The following is a 25478-nucleotide window of genomic DNA, read 5'->3' on the forward strand; positions in this document are numbered from 1 at the left end:
ACTTTTTTTTTTTGGCTACTTGTTATTTTTCATGATATCGGAGTTATATAACCCTTTAAAGGAGTTTGAGTGGTGCAGGAAGTGACTCAGAGATAAAAGTGATACCACTCGAAAGCCTGCCAGTGTATTAGTTTTTGCCTAGCCTAACCTAGCTAAACAGTAAGACTGAAAATATAACATTTAGCCAAGCTGTGTTTAAAATGACCAAAGAAATACAAACATTTCATAAAACTGCTGGCTGAATACAGCTTTTACCTCCGAGCTAACTGAGAGTGCTATTGTTAGCTTGGCTTTAGCATTCAGAAACAGGCAACATGCTATAACTGCAAATTCAGAAGCCATTTACCAAATAAACACTGCTTCAGACACTAATTAAGTGTCTGAAGCAGTGTATCTAATAATCTACTAAAGTTAAACACACTGACTGGAAACCTATCAGCTTTGGTGCCCTGACAGAGTGGAGGTAGACGAAACACATTTCTGGCTGAATTTAGCTGATAAGCTAACAAAAACTCCACTTCCCTCGAAAAAAAACTTTAATACTCCCTTCAAATTGCCTTAATCAATCATTTTTATGAAACAAGTTGTGTTATTTTATGTTATGGAGGTTTTAAAGAGTATATTTTCTTAGGCTAACTGGGTATACACATTTACTGCTTTCACACTAATATGCCGCTAACACTGATAACTTCTGTAACTTAGATAAGTTGTAAAAATTTTGGAGAGGCCTTAACGTCAGGCTCCTCTTTTCTCTGACCTTTTATATTCTTTAAAGTTATTTTATTAAATGTCATGGATGTTCTGTAAGCTAGTGTCTGCACTTATACACGTTAGTCTTTAAAGGTTTTTGGACACATAAAGCTCAGTTATCCATGTGCTTTAATACACCAGATTGTGCTGTCGATGTCCTGAACCCATTAAGCCTCTAAAACACGAGTCCCAGAAATAGATCCAGTAGTTTCATCTCTCGTTGGTACACAATAGATGGATGACTCATTCTGTCCCAAATACTCTTAAGTTACATCTCCACCTGCTTCACCTGAGGCAGAAGGCTGCAGGCATTTCTCCTTGAGCTGTGTCCTTAAAGAAGAATGAACAGATGACGAGGCAGAAGTTAGAGTATTCATCCTCATTGACTCTGAAAGAGGTTTTGCTTTCACTGCAGCTTTTATCACAGGTGTGTTTGGGTTATGAGTGTGTGTGTGTGTGAATGTGTGTCCTTTAAATAAAAGAGGATCCAGCAAAATTACCTCTAGCCTTAATTCTTAGTTTTCTGCTTCACGAAGAAGCCATTTCCTTGTCTTAAAATCAGGATTTTATTTAGATTTGAGGTTTTCACAAAGCACAGAACAATGCAGAACAACACAATACCATATAGGACATAGACATACTGTATTAATACGAACAACAACGTGAAAAAGACACATATGAATGCATACGCCAACAAAAATAACCTTTACCGTATATTTCAAAAGCTTTCAGTTCCAATAACTGTAAACAGAATAATGCCAGAAAAATAAAAGAATCTCAGACATCAGGCATCATGATAATAAGACTGCAGACTCAAAGGCATCATCAGAGACATTTTGAAGCACAGAGAGATGATTTTGACCTGATTAAGCATCAGTTTGGTAGCAACACACAAACGTCCAGAGCTTTAAATATTTAAAACTCTCAGGAAAAAACTGTGACGTTAAAATTGCTCAAAATACCTCACAAATCTTTAAAACCAGGACATTAAACTGGAAGATTGTTTACATGGGTACAGAAACCCCTAACAGGCACTTTCCTCTTAGGATTGTTGTCTAATAGGGAGAGCCAGTGGTTTAGAATATTTTCAAAATAAAAGCAGTGAAAAACAATGAGGAAAAAGCTTTTTTCTTGTACTGTACTGTACTAGTTAGCTATGTACTGTAGCTAACTAGCTAATTTAAATATTAGCATGTTCTTTGACTCTGAACAAAAGCCATGTGCAGAAAGGCAGTTTGTTTTTGATCATCTTTGACAATAGGTGAACTTTGGAGGTGCTTAAAGACTCATTTTGTTTCCTTGGTGCAGAGCCAAGCTAGCTATTTGCTGCAATTTTTGTTTCTTGATTCTAAGCTAATTTGGCCATCAGTCGATTTTTATATTTACCCTAAGGACTAGCAGAATAATTACTTTTCCTTTTCTCCCTCTTGGCAGCTTTTTGCTCAGATCTGACTGTTATTCCATAACCTCACTGTGAGGAGCAGACAAAATACAAAGTGATGAAGAAACTGAAAAGTCAAACCCATATCATTTAAATACACACCGTTATATTTCAAAGTTCATACTTGTCAGTCCATGCCACATAGATTTGTTTAGAAAACCCTCAAAGCGCTACACCTTCACCCCAGCTGGGCCCGACTTCCCCATCCTCTTGATCCCTCCCCCATCTGTCATTGAGAACTCCTCTTGTGTTTACTACACGGCTCCCCGGGGTCCTTCGTTGCTCCACCATGAACCTCAATGCCGTTCTCCGTCCAGGGGGCCACGCTGCCCTGGGTCACTTTGCCGCAGCGGGCCAGGCTTGCCACCTGGCTGGATGATAGAACCCGGTCCCAGAGACCCACCTGGGACAGCTCTCCAACCAGAGCCTGGGATGAATCAAAACCTCCAGCCAGAGAATCCTGGAAAGAAAAAAAATGTACTCAGACGGATTACAGAGCTGAAGCCGGAGAGGTGCCAAGTTATCATAGACTTATCTCTATTTACAGACTCTGGTGTTGGAAGCTCTTGTCCCTTAACACCATGAACAATGAAAAATTAATGGGTTTTGGGAATGCATTACTGCTGATAGAGATTCACCTCTTTGCTAAACATAAAGAAAGCCCATGCGTGTAGAAAGTGGACTATACTCTGACTGCCAAGGAAACCCAGAAATGCTGTCACTGAAAAATGAGAAACCTACCTTTACTGCAGCTCTAAAAGGTTTTACATGCTCTTATTTTTAGCTAAAGCAGAAGTCAGTGGGCGGAAAGACCCAGAGTCTCTGTGAGTAGAGCACTGTTTGCTTGCAGAAGTCTGAAGGGCAAACTTAACTGGATTTGTTTTTGGTAACACTGTTATGCATCCCTAATCATGTAAAACTTATTAGATTGTCTTTCTCACCTGTTCCTGCCCCAGTATGAGCACTCCTCCAGGTCTAATGTGATGTCCAGCCGCCAGTGCATGACCTTCACCCCTCAGCTTCCCCCCCTGGTACGCCTGCCAGGCGCCTCCCTTTTGGCTCCAGCTCACACAGATGTGCTGCCAGCTGCCTCTGGAGAGGTTCAGAGGCAACTGCGCCACCTAAAGATGTGAGAGAAAGAGAGCAGTTCAGATAAGATGTTTTTAGGCTGCATCTCCTCAGCTGTTTTACATTTCTCTGACATCCCTCATCTCACTCCTGTCTTCAAAAACGGACTCTTAAACATTAAGTCCTGAGTCCCAAAGTCACTGAGCCGCCTCCAAGGACACAGAACTTTCCCTTCAGGCGGGCATTTCCATAATAAAGTCACTGAATTATACCTTAATCTACAGCACTGCAGTACACACCTTGCAACGCTGTCAGGGCTGTAGATGAGTTTGTCATTTCAGCTGCCCGAATGACACTACTTAGCTTGTCTGCTAAATTGGCTCCTTCATTTGATGTGCTCTGCTTATTTGTATGCTAATGCAGCTCTATATGTGCTGTAATAGACATTATAGTGTCCTATCGAGACTATATTGCCTTTGATTTATAGCACTAGGATAGATACTTGAAGAGATAGCATGCCTTCGAGAAATCAGAAGTCAACCTCCTTTACAGTTCTGCTTTGGTTACAATGATTATTGAAATAAAGGTTTAACCTGTCAGCTTCAGGACACAAAACACTAAAGTTTCCAAGAGAAGTATCAGAGTCTGAGCCTCACCTTTGGAATCATCAACCAGTTTGTTTAGAAAAGCAGTCCCTTGTTTTAGATTCGCGTTCCCTTTCTGTTAAACTTCTATGAAGAGTTTTGCTTTTGATCTAACTTTTGTGGGAAACATTCACATTCACAGGCTGATTAATACCATACCCAGCAGATCGACTGTTTCTGTACCTTGTCGTTGATTAACAGCTCAGCGGCGGTGTGCAGGCCTTGCAGCAGCACGAGTTCATTGGGTTGCTCAGGAACTGCGTACGACAAAGGTGTCCCGATTCCTCCCTCTGCAGGTCGCAGCCACAGGCAGATGGTGAAGGCCCGGAGCTTAGGGATAGAGTGTTTCACGACAGCGTACATGTAGTTGGTTCGAGTTGGGAAGGACAACCTGTAGCCCTGTGGGAACGAATGCCCTGAGACACCTAAGAAAAGCAGAGAGAAATATTAAAGTAACAATAGTGATGATAAAACAGATAAGTTATATAAGTGATCTGGTTTTTCTGCTCTGTCTTCCCTTGAAAACATTCAATCTATTTTTTAAAGCAGTGCATGAATTTCATAGTCCTTCTGATCTTTCTTTCACATAAGCTAAATATAATTAATTCATCATAAAGAAAGCCTGCGGCTTGATTTGATTAGGGATAGTACAAAATGAAACACGAGGTATGCTTTATACTAGATTATCTCGTCATTAGCAGCTTGATTCACGATTCCTCCTTCATGTATCATGATATAAATGTCACACGTAACATGCAGGCACACATCTTTCTTTTCCTCACCCTGTATGTTAATGCATACCTTCCTCCAGTCCTGAAAGACGGTGTTTTAGTTTATTGATTCCCAGGTCGATTTCCTGTCTGTGTTTTTCTGTTTCTAGCCGCAGGGCTTTCCTCTCCTTGTCCAGCAGCTCCACCTTCCTCTCCAGCTCCCCCTCCAAGTCCTCCATCCCCCAGGGTCTGTCAGCACCTGCTCTGTGGCCCGGTTCACCAAACTTCTCAGGGCCACCAGACATCCCGCCTTCTTCTGGCGCCCCTGAGGTGCCACTGTCTGTCTGGTTGTGAGGGAATGGACCGATGTCTGACTGCAGGGGAGGGAGATGAGGTTTATCAGGTATTCAGTTTGCTTTTTTCGGGCTACAGCAGGGATTCTTACACATGTTGGTTGCATGCCTGCGTATAGAGATTCATTCGATCCAATTAATAATTGATTTTGCTGAAACATTACATAACACCCAGGGATACATCCAAGAGCTTACTTCATGAACTCTCACCGTTAAAGGAAATAAAACTATTTATTTTTTGCTCCACATGCATCCACCTTGAAACAGTACTTTTGTACATGTAATTGAAATACACAAAATTATTTTCTTAAATTTTAGAGTTGCTTGTGAGTTGATTTTACATCTCTAAAGAGGCACACACGCTTACTGTTTTTGGCTGACTACTCAAAAAATATAAAAGATCTTCCAAGCCATTTTTAAAACTATTTTTACTACTACTATATTTTTTAAGCGAATAGCTAAACAGATGACATAATTTAGCTAACTTAAAACAATATATCTAGCAAAAAGACAACAAGCATGGTTTCAGAGCTAATAGAATTTAGCTATCCAAAAACGTTAGCATTGTTTCAGAGATGACACAAAAACACATATCAAAGAACAGTTTGCAGGGCAGAGCCTACAGCATTCAACTAACTCAAAGCTGGCTAGCATCGTATTAGCGTTAACACAGTTAAGATAATTGTAAGAAGTGCTAACACAATTTTAGCTTACCCAAATACAGCCAGCATTATTTCAGCGCTTAAATAATTAAGGTAACCAAAAACAGTGACTATAATATCAGAGCTAACACAATTTAGCTCACTTAAAAAAAGTTAGCATGTCATATTTGTTTCACTTAGAAAGTTTTTGCTGATGACTTTCCCCTCTGTGTAACAGTCTCTCTGTGAGAGTAGTGCAGCTTGGATGTTACCTTTACAGGGTTTGTTTTGACATTTAATTTGACGGAGAAAATAACAAAAAAAGAACTGAATCCAAATGTCACTCATTATGTTTGGGGAATGAACAGATCTTAATTAAGCCGTACTGAGCCAACTCATTTCTACTGGGATTTCTTTTCAATTAAGTACAGCACAACAAATAATTGCAAGTCAGAAAAGGCTGCTGAGCGAACACACTATTTCAGTCAACACCAAATTACTCTGGGCCCTGCTGCATAATGGTTCACTGAAGTAAACAGCCATACCACCAGGGAGGGAACATGGGAAAACAGACTCTGCTGAATCTCAAAAACCTGCAGAGTTCAGTGTGTATTCACCCAGTATACGTCCAACAGTGTGGCTGAAATTCAGTTACCACAAGGGAATCGATACTAAAAAACACACAGTGCTCTGAAAAATACATAAAAGCCATACAGTGTGCCTTGTGCTCCCATGTATTATAGGAGATGATACAGCAAAGTCTGTGAGGGAGGGAATCATTTCATACAAAAGGTGGTACATGTGAAAATACTCTAGAAAAAGAGTGAATCTCATGAAAAGCTTATAAAAGACAGTTACATAACTGTTATTTAAAGATTGTGACAGAGTTCAGGTATATATTTTTTTCTATCACGAATGATTTGAAGTTTATCCTCATTTTACCCAGTTAAATGTGTTTCTATGAGCAGCCTTGAACCACTTTATTACAGAATAATGTAGAGCAAGGCTGCTGAATTACACTTTCAGCTGGAATAGAATTTAGAACACTCAACAAAGATAGGAATGAATAAAGATGGCTCAGTTGCAAGCTTCTTTCACACTGTTTATGCTATTCCATTATTTTTTCCTTTACTGGACTCACATGTGCAGGTCTTAATGGGGTCACTTGGAGGTTGCCTGCAGGCTAGATTTGTCCTGTTCTAATGCTAAGATGCTCTACTACCTGGGTATACATCTTGTGTGTGTGTGTGTGTGTGTGTGTGTGTGTGTGTGTGTGTGTGTGTGTGTGTGTGTGTGTGTGTGTGTGTGTGTGTGTGTGTGTGTCTGTCTGTGTGTGTGTGTGTCTGTCTGTGTGTCTGTGTGTGTGTCTGTGTGTCTCTGTGTGTGTCTGCTTATTATATCCACCAATAGAACAGGCATGTAGTCGTCAACCTGCAACCTAGTGAAGACTGGTGGGGCTAACTCTATTTACATCCTCAATTTTCTACCTTCATACTGGTCCATTAGTCAGAATTTAAATTTCTGTTTAAACACAGAGTAAATTAGTTGCCTCAGGGCATCCATTGTTGGCACAGCTGATGAGGACATTATTTTTACTGAGTGGTTTTAAGTTGCTGGAATGAGTCCATGGTGATGGATACCGAACAATTTCCTCTCGAGAAGGATATTGGGAATTCAGCACAGTTATTTGACCTGGGAGTATTCCCCAATGAGCGCTCTTGTTGTGTATTCATCCGAACACAGGATGTGATGTAAACACAGCCCTCTGCCACTGAAGTAGGCCAAGTACCTGCTGTACACAGGAACGTGATGGGGTGAGGGGAAGAAAAAAAAGAACGCACTGGCTTTGGCGTTAAAGGAAATCATGAGACCTGTGATATCCATTCATATCTTATCATGTCAAAGGAAGATTAGAAACCAGATTCATCTATTTCTTAACAAAGTAGAGGTTTATGTACATTACAGTATGGTGGAATAAAGATAACCAAATGCATAATCCATAAAGAAAATGACCCACAAAGCTATGTCCTATAAAAAAACAGTGAGTGAAAGTACTATACTGCAGAGAAGCGTGTTTGACAAATATAGGAAACTCATGAATAATGGATGATTTTTCCTCCGCCAAAAATGAGGTTATACATCATCAGAATCTGGTCAGATAAGGGCATGTTTCATGTTTCTCCTCCACCTCCTCTTTCACTCCCCCAACTTATTATTATCATGCTCCCATCCCCCCTCTCTCTGTCTTTCCTCTTTGCATCCCCTGCCTCATTTTTTCTCTTCAGTCGTTCTTCTAATTTCCAAACCCAGTCTGTTTTCTTGGCATGATGGTTAAGAAACATCGCCAATGCAGTCAACTCATGTATGATTAAAAGACAGTCCCAGATGACTTATTATGTTGGTACAAAATCACCATGTGATGATGAAATTAGGTCCAAGCGTTAATACATCAACTAAACTGCAAAGGAAGGAAAGATCTTTAAAACTTTATCCTCAAAGATTCTGTCCAAATTTATTACGGAAAAAAAAAATCTTTTAGTGTGTTTTCAGTGAGCAACTTCATCTAACGCTGTCCACAAAAAGCACCTGGCTTCTAATATCTGATATCACCTTCAGTGCCTTTTAGGGTTGCTCACTCGTTCTCATTCAAAATTTAAGCCCCTAGCTTTCAGAAACCACTCATGCCAGCCCAGTAAGTACTAAAAAGGGCAAAGAAAAGACTCTTACAGCAATTGATTCCCCTACTGATAATCACCTACAGTAAAGTGAAGCTATTACAGCAAAATGTAGCAGGGAACGGATGACTGCTAAACTTAGCTGAGGTTCAAAGTATTACAGCAAAATGTCACCAAAAATTGGATGTAGTACAACCAAAGATAGCTGATAGCTGGGAGATATTATGGAAAAGTGTAGCTAGAATTGGGTGTATTAATATAATATGAAGCTAAAGTTTAAGTTTTAATGGCAAAATCCTGGAATAATGGCCAAACAGAGCATAAACTGGTGAAAGGACAATTATATGTGATGACAGACCTGACCTGGAGGTATTACAGCAAAACTTAGCTTGAATTTGAGTTATTGAAGTACAATGTTGCTTGAGTTTGATGTATTAGACCAATATGAGGTTAGAGTTGAATTTAAAGGCAAACGCTAGCTCCAGCTGAGGCACAGCAGCATTTTTCGCTGAGTGCTTCTAGGGTTGGAGGTACTACAGCACAAGTTGGCAAAAAGTTTGTGTTCTACAGCAAAATGTAGCATGATTTGGAAGATTTGAACTGGAATCCGAAGTTTAGTTGTTACAGCGAGTTGCAGCAAGTTGAACTTATTAGCAGAATGTCACTAGAAATTTGGGTTTAACCCTTTAACTTGATGCCTAATTATTTAGTAGAACATTTTTTAATCCCTATACCACTGAAATTATGTTGAACTGGGTAAAACTTGATTGGGTTGTTTCTACAGCTTGAAATAATCCCTTCGACTATGTTGTTGTTGTTGTTGTTGTTGTTGTTGTTGTTGTTTGTTTGTGGTCTTAGTACTCCAACAACATGTTTTTTTTTACTATCTAATCTTGCTGGATGGACAGTTGAAGAGTGAAAAATTAAACAGACTTCATATCTCTTGGATTTCAAAAGTGACAATTAAAGGCTTTAAGGGAGTGAAAGTTGGTTAAAGCTAAATGTAGCTAGCAGTAGAAATTCTTGCAACATTGTCGCTACAAGTTGTACAGCAAAATTTTGCAAGACTTTTACCAAATAAGTTCATAAACACCACAATGTAGCAAGGGTTGGAAATGAAAAATGGACGTTTAGCCAGAGTTTGTGGGGTTTACAGCTAAATTCACCTACTAGGTGGAAAATTTGTCAACAAAATGTAGCTCGAGCTGAATTGATTATGCTAGCTAAAATCAAATTACATTTTATTTTAGCTAGTTTGAGGTTTAACAGCTAAATTGGCTGAATGTAGACTTAGCTACAGCTAAATTAATCTAAACTTAATTCAAACATTGCTACTCTTTGGATTCAGAAAACTTTTGTGTCAAAGGTTTAGCGGAAAACTGTAGCTAGCGTTACAAAATATAGTAGGAGTTAGGATTTTTCCCAGATGGATAGAGTTGGATGCATTGCTGAATTTAGCTCAGTTTGGGGCAGCCTGGTACAGCTTAATGTGACCAAAGATGGATGAATTATTGCGAAATGTGGCTTAGTTAGCGGTTTCACAGCAACACGTAGCCTTGGCTTGCTCAAGTTTGAATTACGGCAGATGGATGAGGAGCTAAAAGGCAAAAAAAAAAAAAAGGTTAAGAAAATCCATTGTTTTACAACAAAACTGGAGCTATACAAAAAAAGGACGTAATGAGATGGGTTAGAATAATTAAAAAGGTACTGCGGTATGTGTGTTAATTACATCCTAAGTGAATCCTGGAACTGGGTTATTATTTTTGGAGCAGCACTGCTCCTCCAGATTTAAGACCCTCTTTTTATAGTTTTCTGCAGGGGGGGATTTATGTGATCTCCTCTCTTTACCTACCTCCAGTTTCTCTATGCGGTCTTTCAGCTGTGTAATAGCCTGCTCCAGTTCATCCACAGCCCTGACAGTGAGCAGGTGGGCACTATCGGGCGTCGAACCCGGGCTGTCCCGCACCATGATCCGCTCCAGGTGCGTGTCATCAGCCGGACTTTTGCTGCCAAACAGTCCCGCTGCGCTCCCGCGTCTGTCTTCACGGCTGCCCCTGCCGTCCAGCCCCTTCTCGCACTCGGATAGTTTCCCTGTCAGCTCTCTGATGGTCCTCTGGTCTGTTAATATCTGGTCTTTCTGCTGCAGCACGGTCTGCCGGAGCTCCTCTGCTTTGGTGCGGAGGTAGCCCCAGTCTTCCCCTGCGTAAAGCGCTGGGTCGTCCGCTTGTTGCTGAAAGTTTTTCGGGTTGCACTCTCCAGCGGGTATCGGTGTGCAGATAAGTCGGCTCACAGTTGGGTCGTGTCCTGTGAGTCCAGTGACCCCGTCCAGCCCGCTGAGCCCGATGTTAAAAGTGGGGGCTTCTGAATCTGGTGTTTCAGAACCATGGAGAGCTCCCAGAGACCCGACTCGGGCCACGGAGCCTCCTGCAGCGGGGGTCTGCGCCCCCGTGTCCGTATACAGCGAGTGGTTGTCGGTTGCTGGTTGTTGTTGCGCCGCGGCAGCTCTGGAGGATCCGGTGTGCACGGCTGCGATGATGCAGATAACCGCTCCGATGAAGGCCACCATCCCGGCGGCCAAGATTATGACAATGAACTTCAGGGTTGCGGCGAATGGGATCGATTATTAGAAAAATCTAATAATTACACTCTGACTGCCAGAAACTGGAAGCTCCACAAACAAATCAGGCATAAATTCTCATTTTCTTTAAATGTAATTTCAGAAAAAAATATCCTCCTCACTTTTCTTCTACTCCACAAGAACATGCGATGAGAAAATGAGAGTTCCGCAACATAACTGAGTGATCATGGAGTCAAAAAGGGAGAAGAAAGCAGCCTGTGTTACACCTCCTCCTCCTGTGCAGCGCGCATGTCCTCGGGATTCAGGCGAAATCCAGCCTGTTAATACTGAAGCAGAATGAGGGGGAGAGAGACGGAGGAGGAGAGAGGAGAGAAAGGAGAGGGAGAGAGCTCTTTCATGCAGTGTGATTGACCACTTTTTGAGCATTTTGTCTTCCTCCTGTGGCCTAAAGATTACTTCACATCAGTGTTTCGAACACTAATGCCTCTTTTGCTTTCACTTCAAATTTCACTTGTTTTGTTGTGTGCTAAAATCCACATGCTGCAGAAAGAGCACATCTCTGTGACTTTTCTTTTCCACATGCTTCAGTTAAAGATGCAGATTCAGACTGGGTCTTCCCTGCTTGCATAGTAACCAGGAAATTGTTTTCCTCCCCCGTTGGCTGTATTATTTTCTGGCTCAGCAACATATTACAGGCCTGCTATAATGTAAGGCTTAGATGGCCATACATCAGCCTCAAGGCCCCTTGTGGCAGAGCAGTACAGCTGCAGAGATGACAGAATGATGGTCCTCTAGGAGGCTTGTGTGAGTGTGTTTCATTAAACCAGGCTCACCAGTAGAAATACATGTTAATCTCACAGCAGCGCTCAGTACATCATGACAAACAAATTCATGAGCAGGCACTAGAGATACTGACAGAGGGAAATGAAACACAGACAGACAGAGGCAGGTGTGAGAAAATTTTTCCCAACAGGAGGGATGTGTGTGAATAAAATTAGTGTGCAAGCAGTGTTCTCACACAAGCATTTAGAGGGATTTGAGCTAAGACTTCTCAAAGTTGCAGGCACTGAATGCTTTGTTATAGTGTGATGTGTGAGGGGGAAGATGTGCCGCTGAGTCTTATGGCTCTGTTTCAAATATACAGAGAATAAATGTCTGACTGCATGCTGAGAAAAGAATTCACTCATATCCAGTCCTTCTAAAACCTGCAAAATGCGCTGCTTTAATAGCCTTATTTTGCTGTGCTTCAGTTCCAAAGACGGCATCGAACTTGCATCAATTTAACATGTGTTTGTTTGTTCATCTGGAAATGGTGAGTCCGACAAGTAATTTATGCTTAAGCCATCTCACATTACTTAAGGATGGGGGAGGATTGAATCTTCCTGGGATTAAGTACACAAACAAAGATCCTCCAGATTGGTCAAACAACAGAATAGCATGCTAGTTGGTTTGTCTGTGTGTGTCTCTTGTAAGTCATTTTTTGTTGTCAGCAGAGAACCTTGGGTGATAAACCTTTGTTTTTGTTCATTCGTTCATTGACAACACAGAAAGAAGGGCAATAAAAGCTAAAATAATGCAGAAACAGTCACACATGGGGTGGCTTCATTGCAACAAATTTTACTTAAAAGTGGAAAGATGTTCTCCAAAATGGTGCCAAATTTTTGGGTACATATTCAGCTGTTACAGTGTGTGCCCCAAATACAGATCCTATTATCCAGATAGCCCCAGATAGTGATCCAATTATTCAAATAGCATCAAATATAGAGCCTATTATCCAGATAGCCTTAAATACAGATCCTATTATAGAATAGAATAGAAAATACTTTATTTATCCTCGAGGGGAAATTCAGAGGGAGTCACAGCAGCATTCAAGAAAACAAAAGTACAAAAGTGTATAGAAAGTGCAAAAAGGTCCATAACAAGATAGTTGATGACAGCTTGTCCATCATCCTCCAGTCAGCCAGCCTCCACCTCCACAGGGTCCAGGACTGAGCGTCTTCAGCAGTCTGTTCAGTCCTTCCTGTCTGCTCACATCAGGTGAAGTTCTTCCAATGTGGCATTCATGCCCAGTGTTAGCTCCATAAGCCATGTCTGTGGATAGAATATTGCTACTCTACCATCTGGTATTTCCTCTGTTGCTAGGTTAGCATGGCTAGCTTGTCCATCTTATTGGAGATAGATCCTACATTCCCAATAACGATGGATGGAAGGTCAGGTCGTTTCGTCACTTTTTTAGCTCACACCTTAGAACTAGCACATCATCCTCATCTCCTTCTCCTCACCTTGTGGGAAAACATCAGGCCTCGCACCAGTTAGCATCGACATGCTACAGACTGCTAACAGCTGATTTCACATGTAAACAATGCAGCAATGGTTACATGTAGGATCTCCAGACAAACACAAGAGGGAAAAAATAGTAAAAATATCACTGAAGACAAATCAGTTTGGTGTCTACGGCCATTAAATGAACCATACAAAGTAATGATCCACTCCAAATGCAACAATGATAAAAAAAGAGATGAAAAAAATCACAAGAAACAGACAAGGAAAAGAGAGCCGCTGTAACAGGCAGCCACAACTAGGTGGCACCTGGCAACAAAAACTTCAATTTACTTTATTGGGATTGCCCCAAATACAGAGCCTATTATTTCAAAATATAGAGGTGGCCCCCCTCAGATTATTTCATCCTTTGGCTAAACTGCATTGAATTAAATCATATCCTCTAATATCCTTCCATCACCTTATTTCTAAGAATGGCATCAGGAATTTCATGTTCTGTTTTAGTTATGGGTAAACAGCTAAATTTCAACTTGTTCTTCTGCATCAGATACATTTCTGGCTAGTTTAAGCTCTTGTTAACTGCTTTATGATACTGTACCTCTGCTCTTGGTTGATCACATTTATGTTTTGTCTTTTGGGACTCACCTGAATTAAACATTTCTGCCTGGAAGGCTGCAAGGTAAATTTTCAAATCCCTTCTAGAGAAAAAAAAATGGATGAAACATTAAATAACCGAAACAGAAGCAGAAACAGAAAACATCTGGAGTACAAAATTGACAAGTCAATTACCACTACTCCTGAAGAGAAAGTGAGAAAAGCCTGGGGAAAATAAATACAAACCGATCACTCTCCATGCATTAGTATTCAGAGTGTGCACTAAATGTCACTGCTGGCATTTTGCCTGATAGCTTTGCAGCAGCAGCAGCACTGAGCTCTTATTTTTCTCGTTTTCCTTATGCTTGTTGCTGTACTCCACCAGATGTATAATGAAAGATGCTTTCAGCAGTTCACAGTTTCATATTTTAGAGTGATGACACTGCAAACAACAGCTCTATACATGACGGTTTTATGGGATTAAATTGTTTAAAATGATCAAATTGAAAGCGCAATCTGTCGCCAGTCTGAGGTAAAGAGTAGTGCGTTAAAAGGCCAAAATGCTGTCTTCATAATCACTGTCCATTGCTGCTGATGTCCATAAAATCTGCAACCACCATGTCTGAGCTTTCGCATCAGTCCCCCCTGACCTTTGCACTCTGCACCGATGTTACAGCTTTGAAATTCCCTAAGTTGAGACATTTTCATCTTGTTGATGCACTTTTCCCACAGGATTTCGGGTCGGGGATTTGGCTAGAGCTGCTCAGTTCCTGGAAATGTGGGATTCCACCATGCAGAGGCAAAGTGGCTTTTGTTTGGCTTTATGAGTGAGCAGCTTTGATTCGAGGGTAGATACAAAGCTGTAAAATTATTGTGTCTTAAGACAAGTGGATTCACTGTTTGGTTCTCATCTTTTGAAGTTTATGCATGTCAGCAGATAGACATATAAAAGCTTTGGTCATAATCATGAGATACAGCAATATTTCATATATTTATTATATATATATATATATATATATATATATATATATATATATATATATATATATATATAAAATCTGGCTCAGAGTAGAAGTGTTTTTGTTTTGTGAAATTAATTTCCCACCAAAGTAAATGATATGTTTTCTATTATTACTTGTTGGAATTAAACTTTATGTGTGTGGTCATTTGGTAAGGAAGTGTTAGCCTGCTGTGGTGTGAACAGAAGAGGAAGAATTATCCTGTGTGAGTGTGTAAGAGGGAGAGAGGAGGCTGTTTGACATTCAAGTCATGTCTCAAGTTAGTTTATGGTGCCATCTAGTGTACAAGGCTCCCTCTCTTTCTCCTCCCCCGCTCCCTCTCAGGCCCTGTCATCCATCACACTGTGAACTATTAACCCAAAAAGCAAAGGTTTCACTGTTTTCTTCCTCACTTCCTGTCAGGACTCTCCTCCCCTTCATACTTTTCATGATGTGAAAAACACTCTTTAGTGCATCCACATCATCCCACATGCCTACACCAAAGTACACTGCTGACTGCCTCACATCGATTCCTCCTCTCACGGGTAGTTTATGTCAGAGGAAGACAAAATCAGCTCTCAGGTAATTCAAACCCTCAAATAAGGTTTCAACGCTGGGAGGATGATTCTAAATGAAAATAGTAGCTCATATCAGCACTGGATTCTGCAGTGAGCCATCAAAATGAGAATATGATAATAGCGTGCTGAGAACCTGAGTTAACCGTGAGATAGGCGGGGTTTTTAATGATAGCATACACACATAGACCTCATTGTGTTTAAACAACATGTCCTAGAAAAACAGAGATAACCTCCCACACTCACTTAGTGTCACAAGTTCATCAGAACACAATAATTTGCTAGGCGCCACCCTGTTGGCTATGGCTGCTTTGCAGCAGCTCTCTCTCTTTTTGTCTGTTTCTTGTCGTTTTTCTGTCTCTTTGTATTTGGAGTCGATCATTACGTTGTATGACTCATTTATTGGTCATGGACACCAAACTTTTTGTGGCTTCAGTGATAATTTTACTATTTTTTCTCCTGTGTTTGTCTGGAGATCCTACATGTAACCATTGCTGCATTGTTTACATGTGAACTCAGCTGTTTGCAGCCTGCAGCATGTCAATGCTAACTGGTGTTAGGCCTGATGTCTTCCCACAAGGTGAGGAGAAGGAGGTGAGGACGACGTGCAGGTTCTCAGGTGTGAGCTAAGAAGCGACAACATCGACCTATCCTAACTTAAGATCTATGTCCAATAAGATGGACGGGCTAGCTGTGCTGACCCATGAACAGAGGGAATACCAGAGGGCAGAGTAGCATCATACTATTCACAGACATGGCTAACGGAGCAAACATCAGGCACCAACACCATGTTGGAGGAGCTTCACCTGCTGTGAGCAGACAGGGTACAGGAGACAGAGATGGAGCATGACTGAAGAAGCTCAGTCCTGGACCCTGTGGAGGTGGAGGCTGGCTGAACTGGAGAATGATGGACAAGCTGTCATTGTCTATTTTCTTATGGACCTTTTTTCACTTTCAATACACTTTCTTACTTTTGTTTTTCTTGATTGATGCTGTGACTTGTGTTTTGTTGTACTTTTTACAATGACAATTAAGTTCTATTCTATTCTATTCAATTCTATTCTATTCTATTCTATTCTATTCTATTCTATTCTATTCTATTCATTTCTAACCTGCTGGTCTTTGTCAGGTTATAGCCCAGCTAGCTTTCAGCTCATCCCCTGTTTCCTCCCTGAAGTGTGAGCTCACTCTGCTCCTGCATGATGTGCGTATAACTCACCCTCTTTTTGTCTTATCTCCAGCCCTCATACTGATTTTACACTACAGATGACAACCCGGGAAATATTTGCTTTTCTTTCCATCAGCAAATCAAACTATTTGGTGATTCTGCTTAAAGCCTAAGTCTGGGCCAAAGTCTCAAAAATATCAACAACTAGAGGAAGAAGAAAACTGCAGCATGTGCAGGATAAGACTTTTCTATGATAAGGCAAATATGTTGGTTCAGTTTGTTATCTGAAAAGCATCAGCATGGAAAATGTGTATCCATCCGCTCTGGAAAATAGTCCCCAAGAGAGTCAACATCACCATTATCCCTCTTTAAAAATGAAGGTATTACAGCCTATGCATTACTTTACACATTACTGAGTAAAAACACTCTGCTAGTCTCACCCCATGTGGCAGGAAAACACACTCAGAACACACACACAAACATGCACACACACTCCTACAGCCAGGGTTTACAGCATATGATGGTGTGTTTTATAGTTCAGCCATGTTTAATTATTTACTCCAGTCTTTCTCAGTCCACAGCAGTGTCGATTACCAGCACACCCCTCTCCTCGCTTCAGTACGGTCAACTCTCTGTCTCTCAGGGGCTTTGCCACATTTTCTGGATGATTTAAAACCTGCAGACACTCTCAAGGCCTCACTGAGTGTTACACTGATATGGATATAAACATGTCGGAGATAAATAGTAGTCAGCTGCACCGCCTCACCTTGGGGATTTACTCGGTAAGTAATGGATACTGTGTGTGGCTCGAATTAGACGACAGACAAATGAGCCTGTGTGGTGAAATAAACAGGAAGAAAAGTCAGAGAGATTCTGACTTTGAGCTGGTGCTGTGTTTCTATTCAAGAAATTGGGACATGGAAATATTTACCAGTTCTCCCAGCTGAGTTTAACTTGTTTTGGACGAGTAAACACGGCCTGAATTCACAAAAATACATTACCTCTGTTTGGAAATATGAGTCTGAGGCTGCTTGAGCTTGTGCTCATAAATACAGATTCAATTATAGATGCTTGTATTGATCCTCCTTTAGGTGGGTCTTTAAGTTTCTTGAACTTCGAAAACTCAACTTAAAACTGGCGTGTATGTGTGTGTTTGTGTGTGTGTTCTGAACAGAACCTAATGGACGACTTCAACCCAAGCCTTCAGAGACTGTTGTCACTGGGAAACAGTTACGTCCAAGCTTTTCAGGGTAAGACCCAGAAAATCTGTTCCTGAGTGTTCCTCACATTCATAATGGTTTTGTGTGAAACTCCCACACCTACTTTTATAAGCGCTATAAAGGAAACAAACTGTACCGGTGTTGCACTAAATATGGGAGCTGTCATGAGTTTTATTTCTCCGGAGCTGATTCCAAAGTCCATTTGCCTTGGGAATATCCTGGTGATTAGCCGTTGTTATGGGCTTGTAAATAAAGCCTGCAGAGGCTGTTATGAGCACACTGTCAACAAGCAAACAAGGCAGCACATCTTTATTTTCCCCACGTAGTCACTCGGATATTAAAATGTAGACTTGGTCTTAATTTTCTGAAACATTTCTGTGCACTTTTCTCACTTTGATCCATGCAGCTAAGTTTCTTCAAAGTCAGGATTAAACTTTTAATTCGAATCTGAAGGAGCAAAACCTGCGTTTATGTTTTATATCTTAATTATCCTCATGATAATCACCTCTAATCCCTGCACAGCGCATAAATATGACTGGCTTCTAAAATCTGGGATGCAAATGAAGTTGAGGAGCAGGAGTGCAGTGAAGGTTTTATACTTTCTATTACTTTTTATAGGTTTTTTTTTTTTTGGTTGTTGTTTAATATATGCACAGAGGAACATCATCAACATCTGATTCACAGCAGCATGACTGCAGCAGGAGCCCTGCAGACATAAATACAGATAATAATCTCTCCTGCTGCCTTTAGCTCAGAGGCTGTACGCTCTTCCTTGTGCTCACTGCAGACACAAAGCATCGTGTCAGAAAGGTCAGGCCAGGGCGAGGATCTTATTTAACTTATGTTCTGTATTGATCAAAAAGAGGCAGCTAAAAAAGTATATTTTCAATAAAGGTGGTGAATTCTAACTTACTTTTATTAAAACATACACACACAGGTGTTCATTATGAAACCTATTTGTCTTGCAGCCTCAGGGACACTGGGTTTGAGTGGTGGGTTTTGTCTGGCGCCCCATCTGTCTGAAAACAAGGCATAAAATCAAAGAGGATGAGAGAAAACTAAAATCTCTGCACAGGTATTTTGTATTAAAGTTATCATTCAAGATACACCAGAGCAGTGGTGTGCGTGGGCGGTGGTGGTAATCGACCCCCTTATGGCCCAGCTGTTGAAAAACACATGCCAAAGGGCCTGCTTGGGAGCCAAAACAAGCACTAAAGTGCCCCCTTGGCAGGTGAAAACATTATAACCTGACCTACTGGGAGCAAAAATACGCGCTAAGTTTCCTTGAAAACACCTGGAATTTATTGCCCTCTTCAGTGGTGAGAACGCACTGTATGTCCCTTTTTTATCTTCTCCCCTGCCTTTCAAAAAGTCTGTGCATGCCACTGAGAGTGAGCTAAAGGTGTTAATGAGGACTTAACAGCAATATGACCCACCGTGCCCCAATGTCATAATCAAGAGCAACGTAAAAAAACAAGAAACAAGATGGAAGTGTCAAATTACAACCAACTTGTGTTCCAGTATACCTAGGGTGAAGATAGCCTAGGATCCCCCTTCAAGCGGGTGACCCGGGTTTGTATTCAGCCTGTGGCCTGTTTCCCATATGTCATTCCCCACTCTCATCCTGTTTCCTGCTCTGTACTATCTTCTCTAATTAACCCCTTGATGCATGTTGTCGTAAATGTGCAACATACTCTGTCAGGTCTTGATGCAGCTGAAATGACTTTTGTATCTCGTTTTTAGAATAGAATGGAATAGAACTTTATTGTCATTGTAACAAGTAAAACAAAATTGAAGTCACTGCAGCAATCAAGAAAGCAAAAGTAAGAAAGTGCAAAAAGGTCCACAGGAAAATAGATGATGACAGCTTGTCCATCGTTCTCCAGTTCAGCCAGCCTCTACCTCCACAGGGTCCAGGACTGAGCTTCTCAGTCATGCTCCATCTCTGTCTCCTGTATCCTGTCTGCTCACAGCAGGTGAAGCTCCTCCAACATGGTGCTGGTGTCTGATGTTAGCTCCGTTAGCTATGTCTGTGAATAGCATGATGCTACTCTGCCCTCTGGTATTCCCTCTGTTGCTGGGTTAGCATGGCTAGCTCAGCCATCTTATTGGAGATAGATCTTATGTTGGGAAAGGTCGATGTCGTCACTTCTTAGCTCACACCTGAGAACCAGCTCGTTATCCTCACCTCCTCCTCACCTTGTGGGAAGACATCAGGCCTTACACCAGTTAGCATTGACATGCTACAGGCTGAAAACAGCTGAGTTCACATGTAAACAATGTGGCCATGGTTACATGTAGGATCTCCAGACAAACACAGGAGAAAAAATAGTAGTATGACCTATGGATTCATATTCTATACATACCATAGATCATGTTACATCCATTATGGCATAATGTATTGGTCAGGGGATAAACTTCTCATGTCTATATGTATAACATAACTTAGTAATAACTTTTGTGTGTATTATACTCAAATTTGCAATCCCCACTCAATTTAACATCTGTAAGAATGTAAAAAACAATCAATTCAATCAAATCAACAATCAAATACAATCTATTTTTAAATTATCAATTAATTCAGGCAGTTAGGCATTAAAGGCATAAAAAAACCCTAAAAATCCTTGTGTTAAAGAAGACTCTATACCATAACAGTTTGGCTCACAGAAGGCATACAAAGTGAATAGTTATTTCTTTATTGTTTCATGGTGTGTATCAGTCACAAATTGAAACATCTTAAACTTCAGATACAGAGCCTTGAACTCTGCGTGACTCCACAGGGATGCTGCTCCTCCAGCACATTGACAGACTGTCTAACACTGGCCTCACATCCACTGATTCCTCCTGAAATTGCTCTGTCACTGACAATTTTCTAATGTCAGAATCAAATCTGACATGTTTTGCTGGAGTTGAGACGTGCTCCTGTCATCTGGATCGTTTCGTTCAAAGTGGAGTTTTTCAAATCAGTCAGGAAGCCTTCAGTGAAATAAAACATGGTTGATTTCATCTGAGTGATGACGAGATAGTTTTAGCAGTTTGGCTTTTCTGTGAAGCCATTTGTAATATAAAGAACTGTGAGGTGGAGTTGTAGTATATGTTTGTATTTCAGCTGACTCCTCTTGTTTTCTGTTTGTTTCAGCTCTCTCTGTTACAAGTGAGGCCTACTTCAGCGCACTCTCAAAGATTGGGGAGAAAGCTTTCAACAGTGTGTCTTCACGGCCGCTGGGTATGTGTGAACACACTCCTGTCCAATCCTAACAATCTCCTGAGCCCTTAGTGGGAAAGAAAAGATATTATTTCCTGGAGTACGATCCAGAATGTGAGTCTTTGTTCTGTTCGTGTTCGTTAAAATATTGACTCAGTCATCTTCAGTATCATAAAGACCAAAGTTCACATCTTAGCAGCTCTTTATCTCAATTCACGGTAAAACCAGAGCATACATGTCAGTGTGGTGAGACGTGCTGAGAGGTGACTTCACAAACTGTTCAAGTTTGTTCTGTAAGTTCAAACCAAACAGCTCTGCAGATTGAGTATCAGATGCCAGCGGGCGACATGAATAATAGATGATGACAGGCAGCAGATCGTGCTCCTTTAACACTCTGAAAGTGAGCCCTGTTAGTTTACAGGCTGGAAGTAAACACGTTGTCCAAATTGAGTCATTAGCACAGCCAGGAGATTTATCCCCTATTAGAAATTCAACATTTTCAGAATGTGATGCATCAGAGAGGTGAAACTTATTTTCTTTTTTTTGATTCTTTTAATACAGTTTTCTCTTTCAGTCAAATACCCGCTCTGTCCCTCACAAAAATTATCTTTATATCTATATATCTATCTGATACTAGTGAAATAAGTGTTCTCCAACCTCTACGTTGGGTATATGACATCATCACACCTGGGAACCCAACTAGGCAGCGACAGGAAAACGTGAATGTTTGGTGCATGTGATCTGATGTGAATTTTCTTTCAGGAGAAGTTCTCATTCAGATCTCTGAGAACCAGAGAAGACTCACTCTGGAGCTGGAAGGAGTTGTACGTAACATCAACAACACAATCAGCTGCAAGTCACACCTCTCAGGTGTTTCTTATTTCCTACTTTCAATGTGCGTATGTTTATTTTTAGTTCCGCTGGTTCAGCGGGGAGGTTCTTCAAAAGATGGACGACAACGTCAGACAGGACAGAGAATACATATCAGTGAGTGAAAGTTAACTGTTACCTAATAAACGATGCATATTTTACACTAATACATTTATATATTTTTTATACATAAAAATGGTTTAACTCACCTGAAAACCTAATTTGAAAGACTTTGTTGTACAATTGAACCACTTCTTGTTTTTAAGTGATGCTCTCTCCTAAACAGTGCTCTGCAGCTTTTGCGATCAGTTTCTTATTAACATCAAAGTGATTAGCTGCGCATGCATGCTTAGCTCAAAACTCACAGCTGCAGCATTTTTTTTAAACTCTGGGAGTAGGGATGGGTACCTTCCACATTTGGAACAACACAGTACCAATGCCTGTTGCCTGGCCATCAGTATTGGTACTCAGTAGTACCAATTTTTGAGTCCCTTTGTGTGTGTTTATGTGGTAATAAATATGAATTTGTCTCATGACAATTTTAAAGTGTTTCAATTCAACATATGTATTTCTCAATAACCTGCAATGCTGTATTCATGCCCAGCATGCATTTAGGTATCAAAACATGGTACCATTAGATTTCATGTGATACGGTACCCAGCACTACAGACAGAATTTGGTTAGCACCAATAAAAGTACCTAATTCGATACCCATCCTTGTCTGGGAGTGAGAAATTGTGTTCAAATGCACCGCACTGTTTGTATTTATCATTACTGCTGCAGCAGGAAGCAGGAAGCAGGAAGCAGGAAGCAGGAAGCAGGAAGACACTGCAGCAGCAAAACCACAGTGTGCCAAAAGTAGGGATGGGAATTGATAAGATTTTGTCAGTACCGATGCCCTTATCGATTCTGCTTATCGATCTGATTCTTTATCGATTCTCTTATCAATTCCTGTTGTGAATTTTCTAGGTACAAAAAGTAGCTTTACAGGTTTTCTGTGTCAACAACATTTAATTGAGTTTATACTGTAAGTGAATAAAATGTACTTGGTCCCTGAGTCTGGATATTTCTGGGCATAACTATACAGAAACAGGTAAAAAATTGCACACAATGTGACGTAAATGTACTTTGTTGTAATATACATTAATAATTCAAGTAGGCCATCTAGTGTCTCAAAGTGGTTATAGCAATGGTTTAAGTTGTTTGGAAGCTTTCCGTAGTTATGAAGTCAGCCATGAGCCTTTCAATTGTCTGTTAGCTTTTGACATTTGAAATTCCCAGTATATTTTACAAAGAGTTGATGTGATATGTTTCTGTGATGAAAGCTGAAATTCTATTCTGAAGCTGAAGTTATACTGATGTATTCTAGCTGCTAGCATATCAATGCAGTTTCCCATATACGTTAGCATCAAGCTTGCGCTATTTTGTTATTTTGGTAAATAAGGTGATTTATACCATTTCAAATGTAATGAATATGAATCTCTTAAGAGAGAGTAATGTACATTTCTTTATGAAGTCAGTTCTTCAGTAAAACTTCAAGCAGAAAATTCTGAATCAGAGTTTTCTTGGGAAACGTTATCTAACTGCTTAGCTAAGGTAGCTGCAGCAGACTAGTCGGCATAAGGCCCAGCGGCTCCGGCACAATGTAAAGAATTGATAAGGGAATTGTTAAGCACAAAGGCTAACGATATCGATAGATTGAAACATTTCTTATTGATTCTCAACAGAAACCAGTTTTTGATTCCCATCCCTCGCCAAAAAGGACAAAATAGCAAATACTACACATTGACTTTGTACCTTTACCACATTGTTGAAAATTTCCCCAGTTTACCTCACAGATGGTACAAAAAAACAAAAAAAAACAGTCTCTTTTGAACTGTACTGAATTCACGCAGACAGAATGTGTTTCTCTCTTATACAGGACAGCAGGAAACACTTTGAGATGGAAGTCTACAACCAGAAAACAGCTATGGAGAGACAGACGATGAGAGGAGCCAACCATGTTTGTGTCTTTCTGTGCCTTGAATCAAAAATCCAGCCTTATTTTACCTGAATGTGTCATTGTGTGCTATCTTAATGTTTGTGCCCCACCTGTGCCTCCTCAGGATTATGGTGAGTATGTGCATTTCCTCAGAGAGAGCTACAGGGAGGCTCTGAAGGAGGAGGAGAGACGACACCGCTTTGTGGCGGAGAAGCACTGCGGCCTGATACAATCCTTCGCGAGCCTCATGAATAAGGTATAAAACTTACCTCAAATAGCGTTTGTGGATTCAATATTTCATGGTTTGTTTTGGCTTATTTTCTGCACCAGCCGAGTGGGTCAGGGTTTGTCCCACAGCTCGGTGAAACAAATGCAGGAAATACAACACCAGAGAGAATTCCCAATGATGTGTAATGATTGTGTGATTTTATGAGTCTGTTGGGATATTCCATCCACATCAGACGAGCTGCTTTTGATGTTGAGATCCTGGTTTAGTTTGCCTGAGACTTTAGTCACAGTAACATGACGTCTCTATGAACTCTGGACCCCTGCTTTCTTTTTTATCACACCGTTTTCTGACCTGAATACCTAACAGCTTTTGTTCTCTGAGCTCAAACCTAGTTTTCACATCAAGGCTGTAATAAAGCCCTCTGAGTCTGCACCAGGGGGTCAGGACGGATGTTACACCTGTGCTCCTTTATCTGCCTGCACTCAGACCTCAAACACAATATCTGCAAAACTAACTGACACTGTTTCTAACAAGTCTGAGAGGCACAACACATAGGATAGGATTTAATGATGACTTTTAAACAGATCTGTGTCTCACAAACAGACAAAGGAGAGAATGACTTTGAATGGCTTGTTACATCTGATGCTTGTTTGGCAGATTGGAGGTTCCCTCCAGCAGACAGCTGATGCTTGGACAGATAAAGTGAATGCCACCAGAGAGCCAGAGGCCAGGCAACCTGCACCTGACTTTAACTCTGTGAGTTCAGAAAAAAACTTAAAGAAATATTATACATTCAGATGTATTTAAATCACTGCTGTGTGCTGCTGGTGTGAGATCTAATCCTGTTAATCCTGTTTTAAAGAAAAACTGCTATAATATTTTTGTTACAAGAGCTCCCTCTGCTGGAGCTAATAATAAGTATCCAGAATAAATCCCTGCTTTTTAGTGAAGGATTATTTTCAAACCTACAGCTGACTCAAAAAACAAGAGATGACAGACTTTAAGTGATGTCCAAACACTAACTTTAATCCAAATCCTTAAAGTCACGAATATATGCACAAGTATTTAAGCCTGACTGCTACATCTCAGAACAGTGGGATTAACACCACAGATAATTCACAAATTTAAACCATCTGCGTCTTTGTTTGAAAGCAGCTATTAAGATTCAAGTGCACGTCAAAGATAGCTCCTGAGACAAATCCTGTCAGCTTCAGTCTGCTCCTCGTTGGATAGTGACGTGAAGATGAAGCGTAAAGATTTAGATGTGTGACTGTAATAATAATAATCAGAGGATTAACAGGGATTATGTGTTGGTTTTGGTTTGATGTGAGATTTAGCCCAGAGGGAGTCAGGATGGAAAGATATCTATCAGAGTGGTTCTTTAACAGCCATGATAAACTTCACATGCAACACATCCTGCACATGAAGCCTCGGTTCAGATATCACTCTAGTCCACACTTCAATGTGTGTGTGTGTGTTTGTGTGTGTGCCCTCATTA

The 25478-nt window shown here is 40.7% G+C and overlaps 2 protein-coding genes across 4 annotated transcripts in view; one reads left to right on the forward strand and one right to left on the reverse strand.

Annotated features, from left to right (window-relative positions):
* On the reverse strand, positions 1–11161 carry nptxra (neuronal pentraxin receptor a). Its single transcript, XM_074696270.1, has 5 exons — positions 10135–11161; positions 4705–4987; positions 4087–4328; positions 3133–3312; positions 1–2651 (listed from the first exon to the last, which is right to left on the reverse strand). Exons 1-5 carry the CDS (start codon positions 10846–10848, stop codon positions 2421–2423), a joined length of 1650 nt encoding a protein of 549 aa, XP_074552371.1. The 5' UTR covers positions 10849–11161; the 3' UTR covers positions 1–2420.
* The window catches only part of baiap2l2a (BAR/IMD domain containing adaptor protein 2 like 2a), a 25522-nt gene continuing 4923 nt past the window's right edge, over positions 4880–25478 (forward strand). Inside the window, exons 1-9 of one of the 3 annotated variants that reach the window (XM_074696271.1) lie at positions 4880–5016; positions 17050–17257; positions 17650–17725; positions 20835–20921; positions 21663–21724; positions 21816–21887; positions 23692–23772; positions 23876–24007; positions 24638–24736. In XM_074696271.1, coding sequence (XP_074552372.1) covers positions 17192–17257; positions 17650–17725; positions 20835–20921; positions 21663–21724; positions 21816–21887; positions 23692–23772; positions 23876–24007; positions 24638–24736 — 675 coding nt within the window. In that variant the 5' untranslated portion in view covers positions 4880–5016; positions 17050–17191. The remainder of the gene's footprint in view (positions 5017–17049; positions 17258–17649; positions 17726–20834; positions 20922–21662; positions 21725–21815; positions 21888–23691; positions 23773–23875; positions 24008–24637; positions 24737–25478) is intronic. The other 2 variants (XM_074696272.1, XM_074696273.1) reach the window with 2 other exon arrangements.

This window comes from Halichoeres trimaculatus, unplaced genomic scaffold, assembly GCF_033239565.1.
Source record: "Halichoeres trimaculatus isolate MK-OKI-2021-1 unplaced genomic scaffold, fHalTri1.1 fHalTri1_scaffold_20, whole genome shotgun sequence".
Classification (NCBI taxonomy): domain Eukaryota; kingdom Metazoa; phylum Chordata; class Actinopteri; order Labriformes; family Labridae; genus Halichoeres; species Halichoeres trimaculatus.